At 48.2% G+C, this 21,794-nt stretch overlaps 1 protein-coding gene across 1 annotated transcript; it reads right to left on the bottom strand.

Moving 5' to 3' along the window:
• Positions 1-5,858: 5,858 nt before the first annotated feature.
• Positions 5,859-10,230, bottom strand: NKX3-1 (NK3 homeobox 1). The gene is made up of 2 exons (XM_045879320.2): positions 9,882-10,230; positions 5,859-8,799 (listed from the first exon to the last, which is right to left on the bottom strand). The coding sequence occupies exons 1-2, from the start codon at positions 10,156-10,158 to the stop codon at positions 8,381-8,383; spliced, it is 696 nt and encodes a 231-aa protein (XP_045735276.1). The 5' UTR covers positions 10,159-10,230; the 3' UTR covers positions 5,859-8,380.
• Between the last annotated feature and the right edge of the window lie 11,564 nt (positions 10,231-21,794).

Raw genomic sequence — 21,794 nt, 5'->3', positions numbered from 1 at the left:
TCCGGGTTAAATATTCTTACTTTCCTTAACTCCTCTTCATGTGACATTTCAAACCCTTCTATCATCTCAATTATGCTTTTCTGAACTGGCTACAGTTTACCTCAAAGTAGGGGCTCAGAACCAAACCTAGTACCCTGGGTGAAGTCTGGACTCATTCATTTGTTCATCCACTCAGCAGACATACACTTGGTCAGTGTCAAACTTCTCTCAGCTCAGCACAGAGTAAGGAGGTATGCTTAGCTCCATTGCCCTGGACACAATATATTTTTGGTTGCCGCCCAAGATCAAATTCGTTCTGGTTTTTAGGGGCTTATGGTCAGCTAGCTTTCTCAAGTCCTTTCCTAGGGCTTTCTATTGTAGCATGTGCCTCGTTTCTCCACCAAGCTGCTCCTCTGTGTGGGAAGCTGGCCCTGTTTGTGTGGAAACCCATCCTGCTACTCTGGGGTGTGTGCCTACACAAGCTTTTATAAAACCTTCTTGGGTTGTAATGAGAACACCTTTCCTCAGATCTGGGTCCAGGTTTGTTCCTTCGTGATGCCAAAGTTGACATGCTCCCAGTCCATCTCTGCAATAAAACCTCATCTCTAGGACATGGAGCCATCTCTCCACTCTGGGGTCAACCAGGAGCCAACGAGAGGGGTGGGGAGCTCACACATGCAGGACGATGCTTCCACAGACCGTGGAAAACTACCCGTCCAGTGCCCCCCCCCCCCAATTCCCACTCTGCCGTCCCTCCCCCTTTCGCCTTTGCTCTTCACACGCCGTTGAACTGGCTCAGAAGGAAAAAAAGCAATAGCTCAGCAACAGGGCACACAATTTAAGTCAAGGTCTAGAAGGCATTTCTGGAGTCGGGATTCTGGAAATAAGGGGCTGCAGCACTTTGACAGCCGTACCACTGAAGTCTGCCCTGTGTCTTTCCTCGTGCACGTCGTCACCCCCTCCCCGCTCCCGTTCCCTTCTCTATCTGAAGGGTTCCTTCAGGTGGAATTTCTTGATGCATTTTACACTTTGACAGTAGGTCTCACCTACCTATTAATAAGGTAAAGAAAATTTAAGCCCAGAGAAATCACTTGCGTGGGTCACGCTGAGGTCACCCTCGTCCTGAGCTTCCATCACCAATTTGCCCTGTCGACATGTACATTTCACGAAGGAGTGACAAAAGAAAAGTCTGCCACCCCTGTGGGTGTCTTGCTTCTTTCATTCCACTCAGAAGCCTCCCCTGCCGCCATCTCCATCTCCATCTCCATTATGCCGGGTCTCGTTGCAGGAAGCTGTGGTCCTTGCAGTTAGGGCCAGAGAAATGCCTCTCCTTTGCCCATGGCAATCCTCAGGACCCACTCCACACCTCACTTTGCAAGGCACAGAACCTGCACGTATGAGCCTTTGATGAGTCAGATCTTCCTCGAAGGGGGGAAAAATCATCAAGGATCTAAGTATAAACAAGCCCTCAGCATGGAGTGAGGGAGAGATTCCAAACTTTTCCATGAGAGAGTAACATCTCTTCCCCATCCCCCCAAGTTCATGTTCTGAATATTCCCTGCATTCTTCTCCATAAAAGAACTCGACAGAGAAAACTCATTTCCAAACTCCCATTTTCAGATGTTGTTTAGGTCAAGTTTAAGCTTTCCTGGCTTGGAACTGGAGTTCTGACGCCAACTCTGCATTTATAGCATGCAAAGTCAAAAACTGTGTTGTCACAAGGCACGTTCCTTCCCTCACCCTTGAACCATCCTCCACCTTACCCATCTCTGCACGCACACTTTTTTTAAAAAAAGCTTAATATTACCAATTTGGCAGAAGGAAGTGTAAATGTTATGTCAGTGTTAAGACACTATTTAATCCTGATAGATGGCTTGTCAGGGAAGCGTGACGCTAATTGACAGATGTTACATGACACCCACTGTTCCCCGCGGCGCACGAATAAGGCTCTGTGCTTCAGGACAGGTGAAAGCTCCTTGGCAAGAGGCAAGGCTGGAATTTTCTTCCCTGTCTTCCATGCGTAGTCAGAGCGTGCTGTCAGTCTGGGTGGACCTGGGCTGGAGATGGATCATAAGTGCTTGTGGATTACCAGGTGAGCCAAACACCCAGGCAGTTCGGGTCCCTCCGGCTTTGAGTGAGGGATTAACTGGAATGAGCTGGGCTTTCCCGGATTATGGAGGGCCTTTTGATGATGTCAGAAATTCCAAGAGGAGGAGGTTTCAGAAGAAAGTAAGAAGAAGCTGAACATCTGTTCTCTGTAAAAAGAAAGATGAAGAAAAAAAAAAAAAACCCAAAACAAAAACCCAAACCGCCCTTCCCTTCCTGGCTGGCTCCTTCAGGCAGCTCTCTCTTGCCCTGGCACCTGTAAGGCTGAGGAGGGGAACCAGTTGAAAAGAACTTAAGCAAGTGGTTTGTAACCTCGGACATTGGTGTTCAAAAATATTGATGCCCTACTTCCAGAGATTACAGTGCAACTGGTGTGAAGTAGGGCTGGGCCGCTGGTATTTTTATAAAGGCTTCCAGGATGTTCTACCATGTTGGCCGATGCTGACAACCACCGGCCCAAGGAGCAGATGCAACCGAGATCGTGAGGATGTCGGTATTTGAGACTCGGTGCTGCCGGACTGCTGCCTTCACAAAAGCAAAATCAGCGTTTACTCCCCAGGCGCCACCATCGATTTCTAGGCCTTTAAAAAACTTCTAGAAGTCTCTTCAGTCATTCCAAGGAGAAAATGGGACTTTGTGGCACCCCTCCTCTGTACCCCATTATCTCCCCAATAAGGGCTATGCCCGTCCCTGGATTGGCTGGGGACAGGTGGTACCTGCCCAATTAGAAGGGGCCACATGGGGATCTCTCCTAAATCGCTCCTAAACCCCATCTCAGGCCTGGAGCAAGCTCAGGAAGTAAATCAAGGTGGCATCTGGGGCCCTTGCAGAGGTGAGAGTAGGACACGGTATGGAGACTGAGATTCTTCTGCTTTTCCTTGCAGACTTTTGATGGGGTCGTCTGTCTGGGAAAGTTTGCATGAAGGCCAAGTCTGTGACTAAACTAGGAGCTCTTCATGGCCCCGGACTATCGTTCCTGCCCTTTTCTTGGGCAGTAAATAACCCTCAGCTTTGAAAACAAGCCCTGGTGACACATTTGTGATGGCTGCGGGAGAAGCCAAGTCTGGATGTCTCCGTGGAGAACTCGGTGCTTCTCAGCCTTGTCTGACCCTTTCGACTGGGATTTCCTCATTGCAAAGAGTGGTGGTGACTCTGGCTCTGAGAGTGACCCAGGAAAGGATCCCATGTCTCACAGTGGATTCTGGAGTGTTCCACTGAGCCCCCAGTTTCAGAGAGATGCACCCCCATAGTTTCTGGGAATACTGATGCTAATGACTCACCCTGTGTCTCTCAGTGGCAACTGCGTTGTCCAGGGTCACTCCGCTTTCAGGAAGTGGCTGATGCTGGGAACAAGTGCCCCACCCTCTTGCCTCAATCTGGGACACATTGGCTTTGGAGCTTCTTAAGGGTGAGGGGAGCCTGGGTGGCTCAGCCAGTTGAGCCTCCGACTCTTGGTGTGGCCAGAGTCATGATCTCAGGGTCATGAGATCTAGCCCGGCATGGGGCTCTGAGCTCAGCAAGGAGTCTGTCCAGGATTCTCTCCCTCCCCCACTGCCCCTCCCCCGTCTCACACGTGCGCGAGTGCGTGCTCTCACGCACTCTCTCTTTCTTTCTCTCTCTCTCAAATAAAGAAATAAAATCTTTAAAATAAAAAAAAAAAAGTATTGGCTGAGGCCTCAGTCGCAACAGCATTGTGGGTCAGCTTCCTCACTCTGCTGTCCTCACTTCCTCTTGGGTGTATTCCTGAGTGCATTCTCAATAAACCTTCTGCCTGAAACTCTCCATCACGGGGCACCCCAGCTAACCGACTAGCTCTTCACGGGTACCTCGGAGGCCAGCTTTAAGATGTGTGATCCGAACAGCACCTGAGAAAGACGACTTGCTCTGTTGTTAGAAGGAACACGTTTTTGTCAGGTGTAGCTCTCTGACGTTCATTTCCCCTTCTGGAAGCTCTGGCCTTCCTAAGGAGGCCTGGGGAGGACCAATGGGACCACCAGTGACAAAGCTAGTGACGCTAGCAATTTGCACCTGAAATAACTTGAGAGATAGATCGCCAAGGAATTCCAGATACCACAAACATGTGGCATGCTCAGCAGAGTTGCTGGAAGCGGATGGGTGTGAGATTAGTAGAGATACTGAGGGAAAGTTGGAAAAGCGACAAAGAAGAGGAGGCAGAGAACGTTCTCTAGAGATGAGACATTTTTGTTTTATTTCCTGGATTAGTTACTTTTAATGGTTAAAAAAAAAATCCACATCTGTTAATTTACTGCAAGAGCCTTTGTAATTTGAGAGCTAATGGCCTTCCAGGGGAGGGGAGGATGGCTGTGGATTTGTGCAAAGAGTTAAATCTCATGATGTGAACATGCTAGGGGAGGCCCCACCTGTGTGTACAATGTACTTAAAGGATTAGAGCAAACTTTGAAATTACGATATGTTTTACCTAGAGTAAGCACCTTACTCTTTAAGCTTCTATTTCCTTGAAGGATTGGTGGCGGGGGGCGGGGCATCAATTCTCTCAAGTAATCGGGTGCATGAGACATTCTCCTTGTGGGATTTAATGAAGGTTTAAGTGCAGGCAGATGAAGGATGTGTTATTTATATATTTTATTTTTTAAATATTTTATTTATTTTAGAGAGAGAGTGTGTGTGAGCACGAGCCAGGGGGAGAGGCAGGAGAGAGAAGGGGAGAAGCAGACTCTCTGCTGAGCAGGGAGCCCTATTCGGGGCCCGAACCCAGGCCCCCAGGGTTAATGACCTGAGCTGATGACAGACACTTAACCAACTGAGCCATTCAGTCGCCCCTATATATTTTATTTTATTTTTTATTTTTATTTTTTGAATTTATTTATTTATTTGACAGAGAGAGCACGAGCACAAGCAGTGGGAGCGGGAGAGGGAGAAGCAGGCTCCCCGCTGAGCAGGGAGCCCGATGTGGGACTCGATCCTCGGACCCCAGGATCATGACCTGAGCTGAAGGCAAATGCTTAACCAACTGAGCCACCCAGACATCCCTATGTTTTATTTTAAACCTATTTGCAATACTTGGTGAACCAAGTGAATTCAAAGATGTTGCTTCCAAGAGGTCTATCCACCCTAAATGAAGGTGACATTTCCAGGGAGATACATGCACCAGAGAGCCAGCGGAGGGTTGTAGTGGGAGGGGCTGGTGGGAGGTGAAATGGAAATTTTATTTTATTTAAAAAAAATTTTTTTTAAAGATTTGAAAGAGAGCGGGCGCGCTAATAAGTGCGGGGTGGGGCAGAGGGAGAGAATCTTCAAGCAGACTCCCCACTGAGCACAGAATCAGACTCAGCTGATCCCAGGATCCTGCGATCATGACCTGAGCCGAAAACCAAGAGTCAGTTGCTTAACTGACTGAGCCACCCAGGTGCCCCTGCAAGGGGAATTTTAGAAGTATTGCTGTGCTCTCCATGTTCCCTTCAGGGGCTTCCAGAAATACATGGAAATACCCGACGTTCTCTATTTAAACAAAAGGGCTGGAGCTGGAGCAGATGATTTTTAAACTGAAGGCAGAAATTTTTTTCCCCTCCACAGATTTACCAGGAATGGGAGTTGGGGGGGCGGGTAGTGCATTTATAAAAGAATGACCATCATTTGCCACTGGCTAAGCTACTGCTTTTGACTATTTGGTCTCCTTAGATTTGTAAGGCAGGCTGAGTGAGGGAGAACACGATAATCAGAAATAGGTAAGCTCAAAAGCATGCAGCGTTTAAGAAACAAAAACCCATATGCAAATATGTCTAATAAAGTCATAGTACTTTATTTTAAAAACACTCATATATTGCTAAAAATACTTAGAAAAATAAAGTTTGGTTGGGGTACTTTACTCAACTTCAAGTCACAGGCTTTCACGTTACAGACTGGAGCAGAGTTTGTTATGCAGGTGGAGAATCCAAACTGACTTATGGAAGGGCAACAGGCTGTCTGAGGTGGTCAGGGGCACGCTCTAGTTCACCCATCAGATACCCAGACAGAGATGGGGGAGTAACTAGCTCCAATGGAGGGAGAGCAAGATGGATTCATAGACCAAATAATTTTAAACAAAGTCTTTTTTTTTTTTTTTTTTTTGCAACACAATACACATCACGGTAAAATGTTTTAATACTTGGAGAACAGCCGGTGGAAAGGGAGTGGGAGAGAAAGGGTACCGAGCGGGGAGTGGGCACTGGATGCTTCTCTTCAAAACCTTGTGAGCAGAAGCAAGCAATCTGGGCCAGTCTGCTGTCTGCACCCCGGTGCTTGTCAGCAGCCGAGCGTTTAACAGTATTTCAATGTGGAGCCCAAACGGCAGAAAATGGGGTGAAACGGGCCAACTTTCTATCAACTCAGGCAGTTTTGCCACCAAGAATAAATCGCCCCCTTTTAATAGGAGGAAATTGAATGGTTTCTCACTAAACAGAATTAAGTAGTGGGATCAAGAGATTTCCAGGCCTCAGGGTACCTCATTAATAACTGGCTTCTTCTACTCTGACGTCTCCCCTCCACTAGGTCACCTGAGACAATCAGGTAGAAACAGAAGCATGGCCAGGTTTCTCCTTGGCCCTCTTCCCATTCTCACTGAAGTCACTAGGTGACTCGTTTGGGGGACCCATTTTTTATAGGCATTAAATACAGCTCCCGAAGTATTTGGACAGTTTTGCTGTTTGGTGACGGACGCCACAGTAATGTGTTTTGAAAACGGTTTCCTTTTCCTTAGCCCCCGCTGGCAAAGTGCTATCAGCCCCCTCAGCTTGCAGCCAGGGACCCAGCTCCCCGAAGCCCCGGCTGCCTTTTCTCCGTGTCCTGCCCATGAACCCTGCATTTCCACTGGACAGCTCAATGGCGCCCAACCCTTCATTTTGCCCTGTGTTCTCCTTGTGTGTGAAAGCCCGATACCTCTTAACTCCTCTGCCTGCAGGGATCCCAGAGGGTTGTCAGACTTTGAACTGTAACAACAGAGCCACCAGAAAGTCTTATAAAAGCAGCAGTGACCTTTTCGAGCTGTCAAGTCTTTAAATAGGATTTGGGATTTAATGTATGTTTTTAAAGAAAAAAAATATAAGAATTGCTAGTTTAAAAAAAAAAAACACACGTCTTTTAGCCAATTCAGGATCTTCCCCCTACCCTACTTTCTTTTTTTCTTTTTTCTTTTTTTTTTTTTTTAACCCAGGAGAGATAAAGCTTTGGGGAAAAAAAAAAAAAAAAAGACCAGATCTCAGGCTAAATAAGGAAGGCGTATGTTAGGTGCAGCCAGACTAAAAGTCTGGGCTGCAAAGAAGCCCTTTGGTGGGTGATCGTTGTGGAAAAGGAACAAAAAATAAAAGGAGGGAAGGCAGGAGTTTATAGGAGAGAAGTATGTGATCTATCATGGTGTAGTATGAATTACAGCCTGAAAACTCCAGGAAACTACTCATTCTAATTCTCAGGCCCAGGGCAAAAAGGTCCAGAGGAGGCTTTTTTTTTTTATCTTTATTAACAAAAAATGTAATGCCTCCCCCCCGCCCAGCCGCAGTGCAGAGGCTCCTCCTCAGGCCGTTGTCCGACATGTGGAGAGTCTTCTGTCCCAGGCCCACCCCTTGCAGTACATTTCTGTTTATACAGCTTGTCCTAAAACCACAGTGAGTGCTTCGCGTTCTGCTTGGGCCACCCTGGAAATACTTAGGTTGGTGTGTTATTTAAAAAGGAAGAAGGAGCAGCTTATATTTTCACCTCCTCGTACCCATCTTCAAATCCCATGCAGGTCCGTGCTGAGCATGACAGGCTTCTCTTTGAGCCTCTGTCTTCCACTCTCTTATGGGGACAGAGAGAAACCTTGGTCGTATTCCAAGGTCAATGAGAGGTTTTGGAACTTAAGTGTAATTCAGGAGGTGACACCCTCTTCTTGATCATCCTTTTCCCCTTCAGGTTCGCAGTTTCAAGGTTGATGTTCAGTTACACAAGAGGATGGAGTGGAAACGGCATCCTCAGGAGTGATGAGGACAGCTCATATGAAATCACAGGAAGTGCTAGAAACAGCACTCGACTATCCCTCCCCACTTGGCGGAGGTCTCAAAGAGCAAAAAACGTCCCACATCACGTGTTGGGGGATCTATTTGGATATTATTCACTGTCCCAGATCTTTCATTGGCTCACCAGTGAAGAATCTGGGATGTCGATGCAAACCTCCAACAGGGTCAGTATGCACGTCCCTTGCTCCCCAGTCCTCCCTGAGCCTGGCCCCTTTTGCAAAACCTCCAAAGACGCAAACCCAGGGAAGACCATATATGACCACTCATGATTGTCATCTGAGCTGGCACTACCAGAAAGGTGGGTTCCAGCCTCCCAAGCAGTACAGGTAGGGGTAGTAAGGGTAGCTGTTATGCATGGAGATGAGAGAGGCCTGGGACAATCCCTCCTCTTTCAGAGCCGGCAGGGAGGAGTGCTTCTCTAGGTCTCCCAGGTCCGAGGTGAGCTGCTTTCGCTTGGTCTTATAGCGTCTGTTCTGGAACCATATTTTCACTTGGGTCTCAGTGAGCTTGAGGTTCTTGGCCAGGTGAGCCCTTTCAGGGGCTGACAGATACTTCTGGTGGCTGAACTTCCTCTCTAACTCAATGACCTGAGTGTGGGAGAAGGCAGCACGGGAGCGCTTCTGCGGCTGTTTCGAGGTTTGCGGAAGGCTTGGTAAGGAGCCTGCACTGTTTTCACAGTCCATCAGATAAGTCTCAAAGTGTCTATCTGGAAAGGAGAAGGGAGAAGAAGGACGGATGGGAAGGAAAAGGTTACATGTTAGAGGGAAGAGAACAGAATTCAATCCACCCTTATCTCTTCTGTGAGTGAACAAACAGCCCACTGTCATCTTGGATACATTTCACTTTTTTCACATGACTAAGGAACTCTCCTGAGTGGGGAGTGAGTGAATATGTATATTATGTATTCGTTTTCTAACAGTCATGAAGAACCCAAAGTTAGAAGCCGTTAGTGGTAGAGCTTCCTGCCATATCGTCCAGGAGAATTAACCAGGGTCCTGGATGTGTGCGTTGAGAAGAGGTGGGAGAAGCGAGGCAGGGAAGACACAGGAATCAGACAGCTGGTAACGCAGGACCCAAAGGCATCAGCGTTAACTTTTGGGTGGCCGAAGAGGGTTTGTGTTATAGGAGAGAGGCGGCGCAGGCTAAGGGCAAGTTCATTCTCTGGCTTCAGTCCCCTTTTTTCTAAACAAGCCGTTAGAATACCTCATCCGAAGTGACAGGAAAGGTAAGAAGTCTATTCTAAATGTTCTAACGGTGTTACATTTCCTGAAGGCCAGAGGAACCTTCCAAATGTAGTTTTACTGCCCTTGGAGTTGGGAAGCCAAGGAGTCTTCGCTTGTCAAACCCTGATCAGTTACTTGTTATACGTAACTGTAACTGCCAAGAGGTAGCGCGGGGCGGGCGCGGATCGAGGGTCCCGCGGTGGCTGGGAGCGCGTGGCGGGGTCTTGGGACGCTGGGGCTGGGGGCGCCGCGTGCGCGCTCGCTCGGGAGCCGCGGGCGCCAGAGCCCGCGGGGCAGAGAACACCGTGCCCGGCGAGTCCAGCCCAGGGACAAATCCTGCGCCACCCTGGCGGTGGGGCTCAGGGTTAGTTTCCGAGGCGCGCGCGCGGCGGGAGGCGGTGAGGTCCCTTGGCCTGTCGCCGCGGGGCCCCGCATCCCTGCAGCCGGAGCTCTGGGAGGCCTGCGTTGGACCCGCCCTCGCGCCGGTGCAACCCGCAGGCCGGCCCGCCCCTCCTTCGGGACCGCACCCTGGCCCAGCCCGGCCGCCCCAGCCTCGCGGGCTCACCTGGCTCGCTCTCCGCCGGCGCGTCGGCCTCCTGCCCGGAGCCGGGCCGGGCGCTCCACTCGTCCTCGGGCGCCCCAGCGCCGCCTCTTCCTCGCCCGGGCTCCGGCTCCTGGTCTCGCCGCGGGTCCGGCTGGCGCGGGGGCTGCGGGCTGCTCGTGTGGCCGCCGCGCCTCTCCGCGGCGTCCCGCAGAATGTCCTGGATGAGGAAGGAGGTGAGCGGCTTGGACTGGGTGGCCGCCCCCGCCTCCCTCGGCCGCGGCTCGGGAGCCCTGAGCATCCCGGCGGCTCGGCTGCAGCCCGGCGGCGTCAGCTGCGTCCTCGGCGTCCGCACCACTTTCACTTTCCGCCGCCCCGGCGCACTTATAGCCCTGGGGGAGCGCGCCGCGCTGCCTTCCCATTGGCCGCCGGACCCGGGGCGCGGCGCGGATTGGCCGCCCGGCACTCCAGGTGAGGGGGGCGGAAAAGGGGAGTCCCTCGCACGGTCTCTGTCACCTCTTCCCTAGAGGATCCCACCCTAAATTCCAGCTCCGACCCACAACGGAAGTTTAGACCCTGTGGGGAGTAGTGATGCCGACGAGAGATACTCCGTTTCGCCCTCATAGATTGTTAAAGCGCCTTTACTCACAAAGGGTGGGGAAATGACTGCGATCCCAGTTTACAGATGCGAATTCCGAGGGCCCCGTGACAAGGAGAGACTGGTAGCAGAGCTGGATCTACCAAGGCTCTCAAAGACACGGGACAACAGGCTCGACTGTGTGCTGGATGTCATTGAGGCCATTGATAGAAGTGGAATAAGAACGATGGATTAAAGTATTGAATCAGTGTTAAATTTACTGAAGTTAACAGTACGGTGATGGTATAAAAGAATGTTAGGAAATAAACATTAAAGTACTTAGGGGCAGAGGCTCATGATGGATGAAACTTAACCCTCACATGATTCCGAAAGAGTGATACAGATTGAGAGATAGATCCCATGTGATAAAATGAACTGGTTAAATATTAACAGCTGGTGAATCTGATATGCTGGTGTTCTTTTGAACTATTTTTATATATGCAACTTTTCTGTACCTCCTGGTCTAAGGCAACTTGCATTCCACTGGAAACTTCAAAAGGATGTCATGTTGTGTGTCTCGGGAGGAGAGAGGTGGGGTAGGTTATTGTGGATAAAGCAACCACCAAAGAGAACCGCCGTGTACAATGGGAAGGTCTTTGACAAAGGTGATTTTCTTCTCTCATTTTTTCATTTCAAAAAATATTTTAGGGACCCCTGGGTGGCTCAGTCAGTTAAGCGTCTGCCTTCGGTTCAGGTCGTGACCTCGGGGTCCTGGGATAGAGCCCCACCTTGGGCTCCCTGCTCAGTGGGGAGCCTGCTTCTCCCTCCCCCTCTGCAGCTCCCTCTGCTTGTGCTCTCTCTCTCACTCTCTCTCTCTCTCTCTCAAATAAATAAAGAAAATCTGACAAAAAAAGAAAGTGCTGTGAACATTCACATACAGGCTTTTGTGTGAACATGAGTTTTCATTTCTCTGTGGTAAATATCCAGGAGTGCAATCGCTGGGTCATATGGTAATTGCATGTTTAGTTTTATAAGAAACTGCTAACCTATTTTCCAGAGTGGTTGTTCCATTTTAGATCTCCATCAGCAATATTTGAGAGTGTCAGTTTCTCCATATCCTCATTAGCATCTGGCATTATCATTGTCTTTTAGCCATTCTAGGAGGAATGTAGTGATATCTCACTGTGGTCTTAAATTTTCAGTTTGCACTTCCCAAATGGCTAATGATATTGAACATCTTTTCATGTGCTTCTTTGCCATCCATATGTCCTCTTTGGTGAAGTATCTGTTCAGTTCTTTGGGGTTTTAATAATTCTTTGTATATTCTCTATATGGGCCTTTGTTTAATGTGTGGTTTGAAAAGATGTTCTCCCAGCTTGTAGCTTGTATTTTCATCTTTTAAACAGAATATTTCACAGCACAAAAGTTTTTAATTTTGGTAGAGTCCAATTTATTAATTTTTTAATTTGACATATTTTACTCTTGGTGTCGTACCTGAGAACTCTTTGCTTATCCCTACTACCTGAAGATGCTCTCCTGTGTTGTCTTCTAAAAGTTTTATATGTTACTTTTAAATACAGGATCCATTCTGAACTTATTTTTGCATATGGTGTGAAGTGTAGGTGGAGGTGGCCTTCTTTCAGTTTTTAAAATCTAGAGCTGGGTGGCATTTCAAATCCGTGGAGGAAATGTGAATTATTTAATAACTAGTACTACCATTTGGAAAAAATAAAGTTCTATTCTTATAACAAAATAAATCCCAGATGGCTCAAAGATTTAAAACATAAACAGGCATATATAAAAAAAAGGTTTACCCACACTCATCATTAGAAAAATGCAAATTAAAAGCACATTGAGATACCCTTCTCCACCTATCAGACCGGCAGAAGTTAAGAAGATGGATGATGTCCAACGTTGGTGGAGGGTGTGGAGGAACGGTGGTTTCCATACCGAGCCGGAGGGAGACTAAATCAGTTTCGTGTATTTGCATGACGACTTGTCAAAATTAAAACTGGGCATATCTTTTGACACAGCTATTCCGTGCTTAAGAGACTTACCCTAGAAATATACAAATATACATTGTACTACTTGGGAAAATATCCTCAATTTGGTCAGAGACTGATTCAAGTTGCAAAATAATGTTATAGAATAAAAATAGTTATAAGTTATCTATTTTTTACATTTGAGCATGTTCACATGCAGAATATATCTAAAAGGATATAAATATCTCACTAGAGCAGTTACCTGTGATCTGTGAGGTGGAGACAGCAGATCGGGAGGAGGACAGGGGAGTAGAACCGGGGGACATTTTCTTGTGCTAATTTGTAATCTTAAAAAATTAAAAATGTAGAGCAGAAGCTGAACTTGGGGGCTCACCTCTTCCACCAGCGGCACCTCAGATCTCAGATGTCCCTTCAGAATGGGGACACGGCTCACAGCACTTCTCACCTCACTTCACATGGCCTTCCTTTCATGCTTTGTATTTGGGATGTTTATGTGGATGGGTACTCTCCTTTATTAGACTATGAGCTCCCTGTGCAGGGACTACGTCATCATATTTATACTGTCCCTAACAGCTGGCTTAGATCTTGGCACACAGAAGGTGCTCAATAAGTGTTTGCTGGCTGGACGTCCAGCTTTAGGCACTGGGAGGCATCTCCCAAGCTGGCAGGATTATCCATAAAGGACCACAAGTTCCCAAGGCAAAACACAGTGTAAGGTCTGCCCTTCCTCACCAAGTTTGGGTGACAACGAGCAAGGGCAATCAGGAAGACACAAAGGAGGTAGAATTCCAGAGAAAAATAATGCCCCCTCCCTAGCTGTCCCCCTCCAAATCCCTGGAACTTAGGAACATGCTATACGGATAACAAGAGGGAGTTAAGGCTGCAGATGGAATCGAAGTTGCTATTCAGCTGACCTTGAGATGGCAAGGTTACTCTGGATCCTCCAGGTGAACCCAGTGTCATCACAGAGTTCTTACAAGTTAAAGAAGGAGGGAAGAGTCAGAGCCAGAGAAGTGATAGGAAGTGAGAAAGACTCACCTGACCTTTGCTGACTTTGAAGATGGAAGTGTCTGGGCCTGAGCCAAGGAATACAGGCAGCCTCTACTATCTGGAAAAAGGTGAGAAGCAGATTCTCCCCTAGAGCATCTAGAAGAGAAATAGCTCTGCTGACACCTTGATTTTAGCCCAACTAGACCCATTCTGGACTTTCAATCTCTAGAAATGAATACAAAGGCATTTATAAAAGGATGCAGAAATGGAGAGAGGATTACCAGCTCTGCTTTGATATGAACTTCGAGACATTTTTTAAAATTGAAACACACATTTAGACCCATAATTCTATCCCTTTATTAAGACTTTCTTCTTCCAGTCTTCAGCCATAAGTTCTATTGTAGGATAAGTATAATTTTGTATCCTGTTTTTTTCTTCCAACCTTTTATTACAGCATAAGCATTCATATATTGCTCCTTCAGCATATTTTAGGAGCCTTCTAGATCCAAAGACATTGGGAGTTTAGAATCACCTAATATAATTTTGTGGTGATCTCGGCAAGAAGCTGAGGTTTCCAGAGACGATGGAACTATAACTGGGAGTCCAGGCTCATGAACCCCTGGCTGAAACACTTCCGTTGTGTCACCTCCCGTCCGTCTGCCCACCCCCACCTGCCTCCAAGGCTACCTCCTGAGTGCAAAATGGGAGCAGCGTTTATAGAATTTTCCTGTATAAAATGTGTTTTAAAATGTACCTGGGAGGGCACCTGGGTGGCTCAGTTGGTTAAGCAACTGCCTTCGGCTCAGGTCATGATCCTGGAGTCCCCGGATCGAGTCCCGCATCGGGCTCTCTGCTCGGCGGGGAGCCTGCTTCTCCCTCTGACCCTCCCCCCTCTCATGTGCTCGCGCTCTCTCATTCTCTCTCTCTCAAATAAATAAATAAAATCTTAAAAAAAAATGTACCCGGGATTTGTTTCAAGCAAGTATGGATGGTAACACACGCAGACACAGAAATGACTGTCGTGAAGGAAGAAGTTGATACTCACAGATCCCTAGAAGCAGAAGCACGACACCCTGTGCAGGGCCACCTGGGGAAGCATCAGGGTCCCGGGGCAGAAAGGGCAAGGGGAAAGTATGGACTTTAGCCTTTATGTGTTTTTTGTGGGAAGGAATGGAAAAGGCTTACAATTGGATGGTTTCAATAATTTCAGCAGGTTCTGGGCTATGGGGGTGGTCTCGAATTGTCTGGTACCTGGCCCTGGGGTGATTTGGGGGAAGGGGAATATTGGCTTGGTGGGTGACAGCGGGAAAACAGAAGTGGTTGGGGGTATGGGCTCAGGATTGGTTGGTTTGCATTTCATGCTCGTGGGCAAGTTGTTTGCTGTTCCTAGGAATTAGCTAATCCTGAGAGGCTGTCCCTCCCAGGTCCGCAAGGCTCCAAGGTGTCCAACTATCATAAAATATAGAAAATAAAAAAACATGATTAATACAAAATGCTTTGTTAGCATGCATCATTTTCACAGCACACATTTTTCTTTTAAAATATGTTTCAGGAAAAAATAAAAATTAAAAAACAATAAAAAAATATGTTTCAGGGGTGCCTGGGTGGCTCAGTCAGTTAAGCATCTGCCTTCAGCTCAGGTCATGATCTTGGGGTCCTGGGATCAAGCCCCGCGTTGGGCTCCCTGCTGAGCGGGAAGTTTGCTTCTCTCTCTCCCTCTGCCCCTCACCCCTGCTCGTACGCTCTCTCTCTCCTCTCAAATAAATAAATAAAATCTTAAATATATGTTTCAAGACCTTCTGAGAGTAGCCACACCAAGTTCACGCTTTATCTCAATACATCATGATGTGCGTCTTCCATGAAGGAACTTCATGTTGGCTTTGCTAATTCTGAAAGACAAGAAGATAAAGAAAGAAAAAAGGAATGGACCATAACCACTGCCACAACAAAGAGGATTATACACCTTGCATCAGCCAAAAAGGTTTATCAGACTTCCAAGAAGGTTGCAGTCCAGATGGAGGTGGGAGAGGTTGAGGAATAATCCTCAACTGGCAGAGTTTCAAGGGTAAATGTCTGGGTGCAGTGCTCCTTCCCTAAAGGCCACCTGCTCACGACATAAAGGAGATTGTTGTGGGTATGACCTTCTTTCTCTTATTCCCCTTCCTTTCACAGCTCCCCCGCATCCCAGCCTCCTGTTCCAGTTCCCAGTCCTAATGGATCTAGATGTGCCTCAGTGAGGGAAGACTGCCTGAATTTCTCATGGTAGAGACTCCTACCAACCTCAATATAAAACAGGCCTCCTTGGTACAGCGCCAGCCATTCCTAAATCTGCTTTAAGTGGAGGTGGAGGGGTGGGAGAACACTTTCTTACATGTTCTTGGAAGTTCAGTGAAGTTGGGACTCAGACTTTTCCCTTCAGTATCCTTCTGGGCTGGACAGGAACATGAAAATGCTGGGTCCGTATCTTACTGGACAGGTCCTGTTTGTTTCCCCATCCTCATGTCCTCCCTGCAGTAGAACTAAAGACTTTTTTGCCCTTGTGGAGAAAAGCTAGAGGCTACTCCATTAGCCACTGACTAGCTGTGGGGCCTTAGGCAAGTCACCTAACCTTTTGGAGCATGCCTTAGTTTCCTCATGCAAACTGGGTGCAAAAACAGCATCCCCTTAAGGATTGTTGAGAGGAATAAGATAGCCTTTCATAATGAAGAACCTCAGAGCCTGGCATGCACAGAGCGCCCAGGAATGGCTCATTTCTCCTAGTCATATTCAGTTCTAGACCCACCTCTGCAATATATCAAATTTGCTTTTTCCAGGCACACTGCAAAGAGGCTGAACAAACAGGCACTCTGGGTCTAGGAGTCGCTAATAAAACTGGGGAAGAGAGGTGCAGGAGAGTGTGTTCAATCAATGACCACACTTCAGGTCCAGTCCTGTGGTACTCCTCCTCCACCACACCATCTGCATCACACAAACTCAATCTCCCAGCTCTTTATCCCAGCTTTCCAGCACCTTCCACAGGCGCTTCCTTGCCTCCTCTTGCCCCTCCTCCTCCCCAACACTCTCTTCTGCTTCTACTGACTCTTTCCGGCAGGGTTTCCACTCATGTCCCGCCCAGCCCCCTCTCCAAGTCTCTATGCATGCTCTGTGTACATTCTTCGTCTCTTGTTTATCTTCACTGGCTCAATTTCCACCCAAAAGATTGTGTAGGACTCTCCAGTCTTCGCCTGCCAGTGGCTCTGCTGCTCAGTTGAGCATTTAACCCCCTATTGCCTTGGAGTATTTAATCATTGTATGCCTACCAGTTTTGTCGTTAGCCTTATTGAAGGTCAGGGCCGTGTCTCAGCTCCTCCTTTTCCTGCACACACCAGGAAAGTGGGGAGAAAACTGACAGACACTGAATGCTCGCTCTGGGCTGGCTCACTATAGACATTTAATCAGCACTACAACCCCCTGGGGGTCATTTTTTTACAGATAAGAAGCCTGAAGCTCAGACACTGAAGGTAACATGCCCAGGTTCTCAGAGCTAATCCAGGTTAGTCCGGTTCCAAAGCCAGTGCCTTCCCCAGCAGGCCATGCACTAGGCACATAGCAGGTGCTAATAGCCATGTGGCCTCAGGTTGCAGCATCTTCTCTGGCCTCTTCCAGAACTTGCTCCTCCTACCCTATTTCCCTGCTTCTCTCTCTGCTCTCATGGGAGCATTATGGGCAGAGGCACTGAAAAGAGGGGCAAAGGGATGAATTAAACTACCCTGTACAAGGTGAGCCTGGACATAGGCACCTGTCCCCAGAGTGGTTTAAAGGCATTGGCATCCCCCTGATACCACTCGGCACCCTACATTTTTCTATGTAGTGTTTGAGTTAAGATTATTTTCATGTGGGGCACCTGGGTGGCTCGGTTGGTTAAGCGACTGCTCTCGGCTCAGGTCATGATCCTGGAGTCCTGGGATCTAGTCCCGCATCGCATCGGGCTCCCTGCTCAGCGGGGAGCCTGCTTCTCCCTCTGACCCTCCCCCCTCTCATGTGCTTGTGCTCTCTCTCTCTCATTCTCTCTCTCAAATAAACAAATAAAATCTTTAAAAAAAAAGATGATTTTCATGTGTTAATGTGAAAATGCTATGTGAGTTTGGTGACACACTAAGTTACCCTCGGTTGCCCAGTGGCATGAATGGGTCAGGCTTTAATTTTCCAACTGGAGGCTGTCAGCGTGCAGAGCCGCAGGGCGTGAGAGATGTGGCGTAAGAGAAGAGGGTAGGAGAGCAGGAAAACCAGCCCCGGGATGGGTGGGGGGAGGGGCTAGTACTCGGAGTGGCCAGACTAGTGCTCCCCAGACTGTGAGGTGCACACAAATTACCCAAGGCTCTTGCTAAAATGCAAGCTCTGCACTAGTAGGTCTGGGTGCCCCGTAATAAAGGATTTCTAACAATCCCAAGCAATACCACGACCGGTCCAAACCCCATCCTCATCCCTTGAGCAGCAAAGAGCTGGCAGCTCTGTGCAGGAGAGTGGGACATACTCTGAGGAGGGGTGGGAGCCACTATGGACCCAGGTGATCTGTTCCATTTTCCTTTGAGGGACTCCAAGCCTCGTATTTGCCTGTGCCCTTTATCCCACTCTGAAACCCACTCAGGTTGCAAATCCCAGACTTGCAAAAGGCCTCTCTCTGTCCATCCTCAGAACTTTTAAGAAGGTCTGTTCCTCCAACTCTGTGGCTAGGTATGCCAGTTTTCCCTACAGTCTTTTCTGTATGGCAAAAGGGATTAGGGTTCAGGGAAACGTGGCTAGCAGGTAATAACTCAACCTCGTTAGGCACCTCATCAGTGCTTATTGCCCAAGAAAAGCCATCGGGGAAGATTTACTGGGCAATGGGAAGCCAGGAGTATTTTGCTAACGGTGACCCTGGTCACCTCCCCTGTGCCCCCAGCACGGCTGCCCGATTGTGGAGAGCCCGGGCTACGGGGCTGCGTCTGCAGAAGTTTCCCTGCGCACTAACTGGGTGGCCGTGGTCCCTTCGCGTCTGGTCTGCTCAACAGCTTAACAGAGGCCCTCACGGGGAGACAAGCCGGAGGCTGTTTGTCTAGGGAAGGAGGCTCTGACCTTCCCACACCCCTCACTGCCGGAAGCAATTTGAGACCTCTTCTCTCCCACTCCCTCAGCTCTCGATGCCCCCCTAAAACTGAGCAGGCCGTCAGATGGTGCCCCAAAGTGAAGGTATCCAGGGCGGATGATTGAAGCAGAAGGGGGCAGAGCCGATTTCTGGGGATGGGATGGGTGCACAGCCCTGTGGGGTGAGGGGTGGGGGCTAAGATTCTGCTCAGCTCTCCAGAGGGGTCTCTTGACCCCCGTGACTGGATAGGGCCTGGGGACCCACAAAAACAACTGCTTTCTTCCAGACCTGCTGACTAGAGCTTCTCTGATAGACACTTTCCTGAAAATTATTTGGGACAATAAAGCCACAGGTCACTAGGACTGGGCAGAGATTGAGTCACTCAGCCAGGGGTTCCTATTTGGCCTGAGGCAAGTCCTGCCCCCAGGGAAGGCAAGGCCACCCTGGTGTTTTCACAGTTCATAAGGGAACCGGCCACCTGGATCATGAGGGGAAGGAAAGGCAGATCCTTCCAGATGACCCCACAAAGTGCCCCTATGGGCATCCGCAAAGCCATTCTTCCCATTTATGTATTTATCTTGGTTTCCACCCCTCTGAAGGGGCACAAGGGGAGGAAAGAGACAAAACGAGAATAATCTGGAAGGCAAGGGAACAGGTATGCTAGAGAGAGAGAAATGTCCAGAACCAGGAGGCACTGTGGCATTCCTATTTAAAAATTCACAAAATTGGATGTTAAGAGACCTTAACCAGCATATTATAAGTGGGGAAACTGAGGTGTGGAGAATCTAAATGCCTCATCATCTAAAAATCTATGTTAGTGACCGAGTCAGAACTTGGTCATGTCTTTCAATGTGTAGGTCAGTTTTATTTCTGTCTCCTAACACATGTGATTTTTTTTTATTATAAAATGTTTTAAACAGTCAAAAAATGCAGAGATAATTGCTATAATTTAATTTATTTCATATATTTTATAAAAAGAAATAAAATATTACAGGCATGGCTGAAGTCCCCTTGTCACTCTTCTAATTCTATGACGTGTTAATGGACACGTTAAGGCTTTTAAAGAAAACCTGCTCATGTATCCTCTTGTTGGAGCCAGCAGGTAGCTGATTGGTAAGTAGAAAAACTGATGGGTCAAATCAAGCATGACACCACTTCTTCCCCAGAGACCTCTGGACAGGACTGACCCCAGCTAGAGGAGGCACAGGGAAGGCAGGGAGTGAAGAGGCATGGAGAGCCGGAGGCGGGGGGAGACAGAGGGGTGGCAGAGGGGCCCGTCCAACCAGGAATTCTAAGAAATGAGGCTGGGTTTGGGGAACTGGCTTCTCCTGGCAGAGTCTGGCCGAAGGCCCCTGAGAAGCTAGGCTTGCTGGCACGCCAGTGGGTCCAGCACATTCCTGATGGCTATCTCCTCATACAGGGATGGCAGCTGTTTGGTGCCGTCTGAGTTCTGAGCAGGAGAAAAATTGTGGAAAGAGAACAAGGGAGGAAGGAGGCCAGGTGAGATACCCGGTCTTGACAGACAGACATACCCAGTTCCTCCAGTGAGGGCTCAGTGCTAAGGTCCAGCCATTTTAGGGTGACCTTGCATTGCATAGGGACCGAGTGAAGTAGATGTTTCTAAACAAGTGAAATCCAGCAATACAGAAATCCTTGGCTTGGCATCAAAACAATAGTAGCTAACACTTACCTGATGCTTAAGATGCGCTGTTTAAAGTACTTTTCTTATATTAACTCACTTAGTCCTCATAAGAGCCCTATGAATAGATACTATGATTACCCCCTCCCCCCCTTTTCAGAAGAAGAAATCAAGGCACAGTGAGGTAGACACTCAGCTAAAAAGTGACAAAGTCAAGATACGTACCAGGGGGGCTGGCCGGGGGTCTTGGGTGTTTAACCAACAGGTGATCTACCTTTCACGGGCAGCACTTCCAGCCAGGGTCCTCACAGAGGAGACGAGGCTACTTCCTCAAGGATGAGTAGAAATTGTCCTCGGAGTCTGTGTGTGACGTGAGTTGGGAAGAGAAGAGTGTGTGCTGGAGGGGCGGCTATAGAACATGCCGTCTGCCCTCTAGGAGCTTCGAATCCAACAGGGAAACAGGATGTACGCAGGGGAGCGGCCTTCATTTCACATGTGTCTCTGAGATCGCCCTTGAAACTCGGGAACGATAGATCACAGAGCAGGAGGGTGCCTTTAGGGGCGCCTGGGTGGCTCAGTTGTTGAGCGTCTGCCTTCGGCTCAGGTCATGATCCCAGGGTCCTGGGATCGAGTCCCACATCGGGCTCCCTGCTCGGCAGGAAGCCTGCTTCTCCCTCTCCCACTCCCCCTGCTTGTGTTGCCTCTCTTTCTGTGTCTCTCTCTGTCAAATAGATAAATAAAAAAATCTTTAAAAAAAAAGGGGGGGAGTGTCTTTATATGTGATTTAAAAACTCAGAGAAATGATTCACACTAACTTAGGGAGTGGTTACCTCTGGGGAGGCAGTAAGAGGGAGGTATTAGGTGGGGCTTTAGTTTTATGTCTCTAGGGAAATATCTTAAGCAGAAAACAGTCCTAACAAATAAACATGTCTTAAACCATGTTAGTCCCTGGAAATAACCAAGTATAAGACCTGGTCCTGGCCCATGAGGAGTTTATACGCTAGTTGAGGAGACAGACATCCAAAGGAAAAGACAATTAAACTTGCAGGGGATAGTACTTACTAGGTGTCAGATCGATAGTGGACAGCAGGGGCAGGAGGAATTCCATATTTGTAAAATTAGAAAGTTGGCTGGATACTGTTTATTATGCTATTGTTACTGTATTATTGTAACGTATATGTTAATATATTAGCAGCAGGACCCTTTTCAGATGACATTTTACGTGAACCCCAGATACAAGGCAGATAAAGGTGAATCTCTGGCTGCTGAGCAGAGGCAGGGAGCTGGTGACCCAGCCCATGCCCAGCATCTGTTTGTCCTGGTGCCGTCCTGAGATCCCCTGTGGTGTTTCAGAACCTGGCTTCAAAACTGCTAGACAAGGGGCCTCTTCAACTCACTTTCAAAGCCTGGCAGCTCCAGGATGGAAGGCTTCATGGAGAAGGCAAGCCTTTAAAGGGGCCTGGACACATCCAGAGGTTTGGAGTAGGTGGACTGGAGAAATAAGAGTCTGCCTGGTAAGGGAAGCCGACTTGACCACCACACAGGAGGTTCTATACACAACAAGCCACTTGGAAGGTGTTAAAGTCGGGAGAAGTCATATTATCAAATTTGTGTTTCAGAAAGA

Source organism: Mirounga angustirostris, unplaced genomic scaffold, assembly GCF_029215605.1.
Source record: "Mirounga angustirostris isolate CCGP_5_RB_7025 unplaced genomic scaffold, mMirAng1.0.hap1 SCAF_2, whole genome shotgun sequence".
NCBI lineage: Eukaryota > Metazoa > Chordata > Mammalia > Carnivora > Phocidae > Mirounga > Mirounga angustirostris.
The sequence above is the reverse complement of the archived record's forward strand: the minus strand, read 5'-3'. Positions and strand labels throughout refer to the sequence as shown.

What these genes read in the sequence shown, in the direction of transcription:
- NKX3-1 (XM_045879320.2), bottom strand. Translation starts at nt 10,158, where the DNA reads ATGCTCAGGGCTCCCGAGCCGCGGCCGAGGGAGGCGGGGGCGGCCACC. An exon ending in GCCGGCGGAGAGCGAGCCAG is followed by an intron (nt 8,800 to 9,881) that starts GTGAGCCCGCGA and finishes TCTCCTTTCCAG; the next exon opens with ATAGACACTTTGAGACTTAT.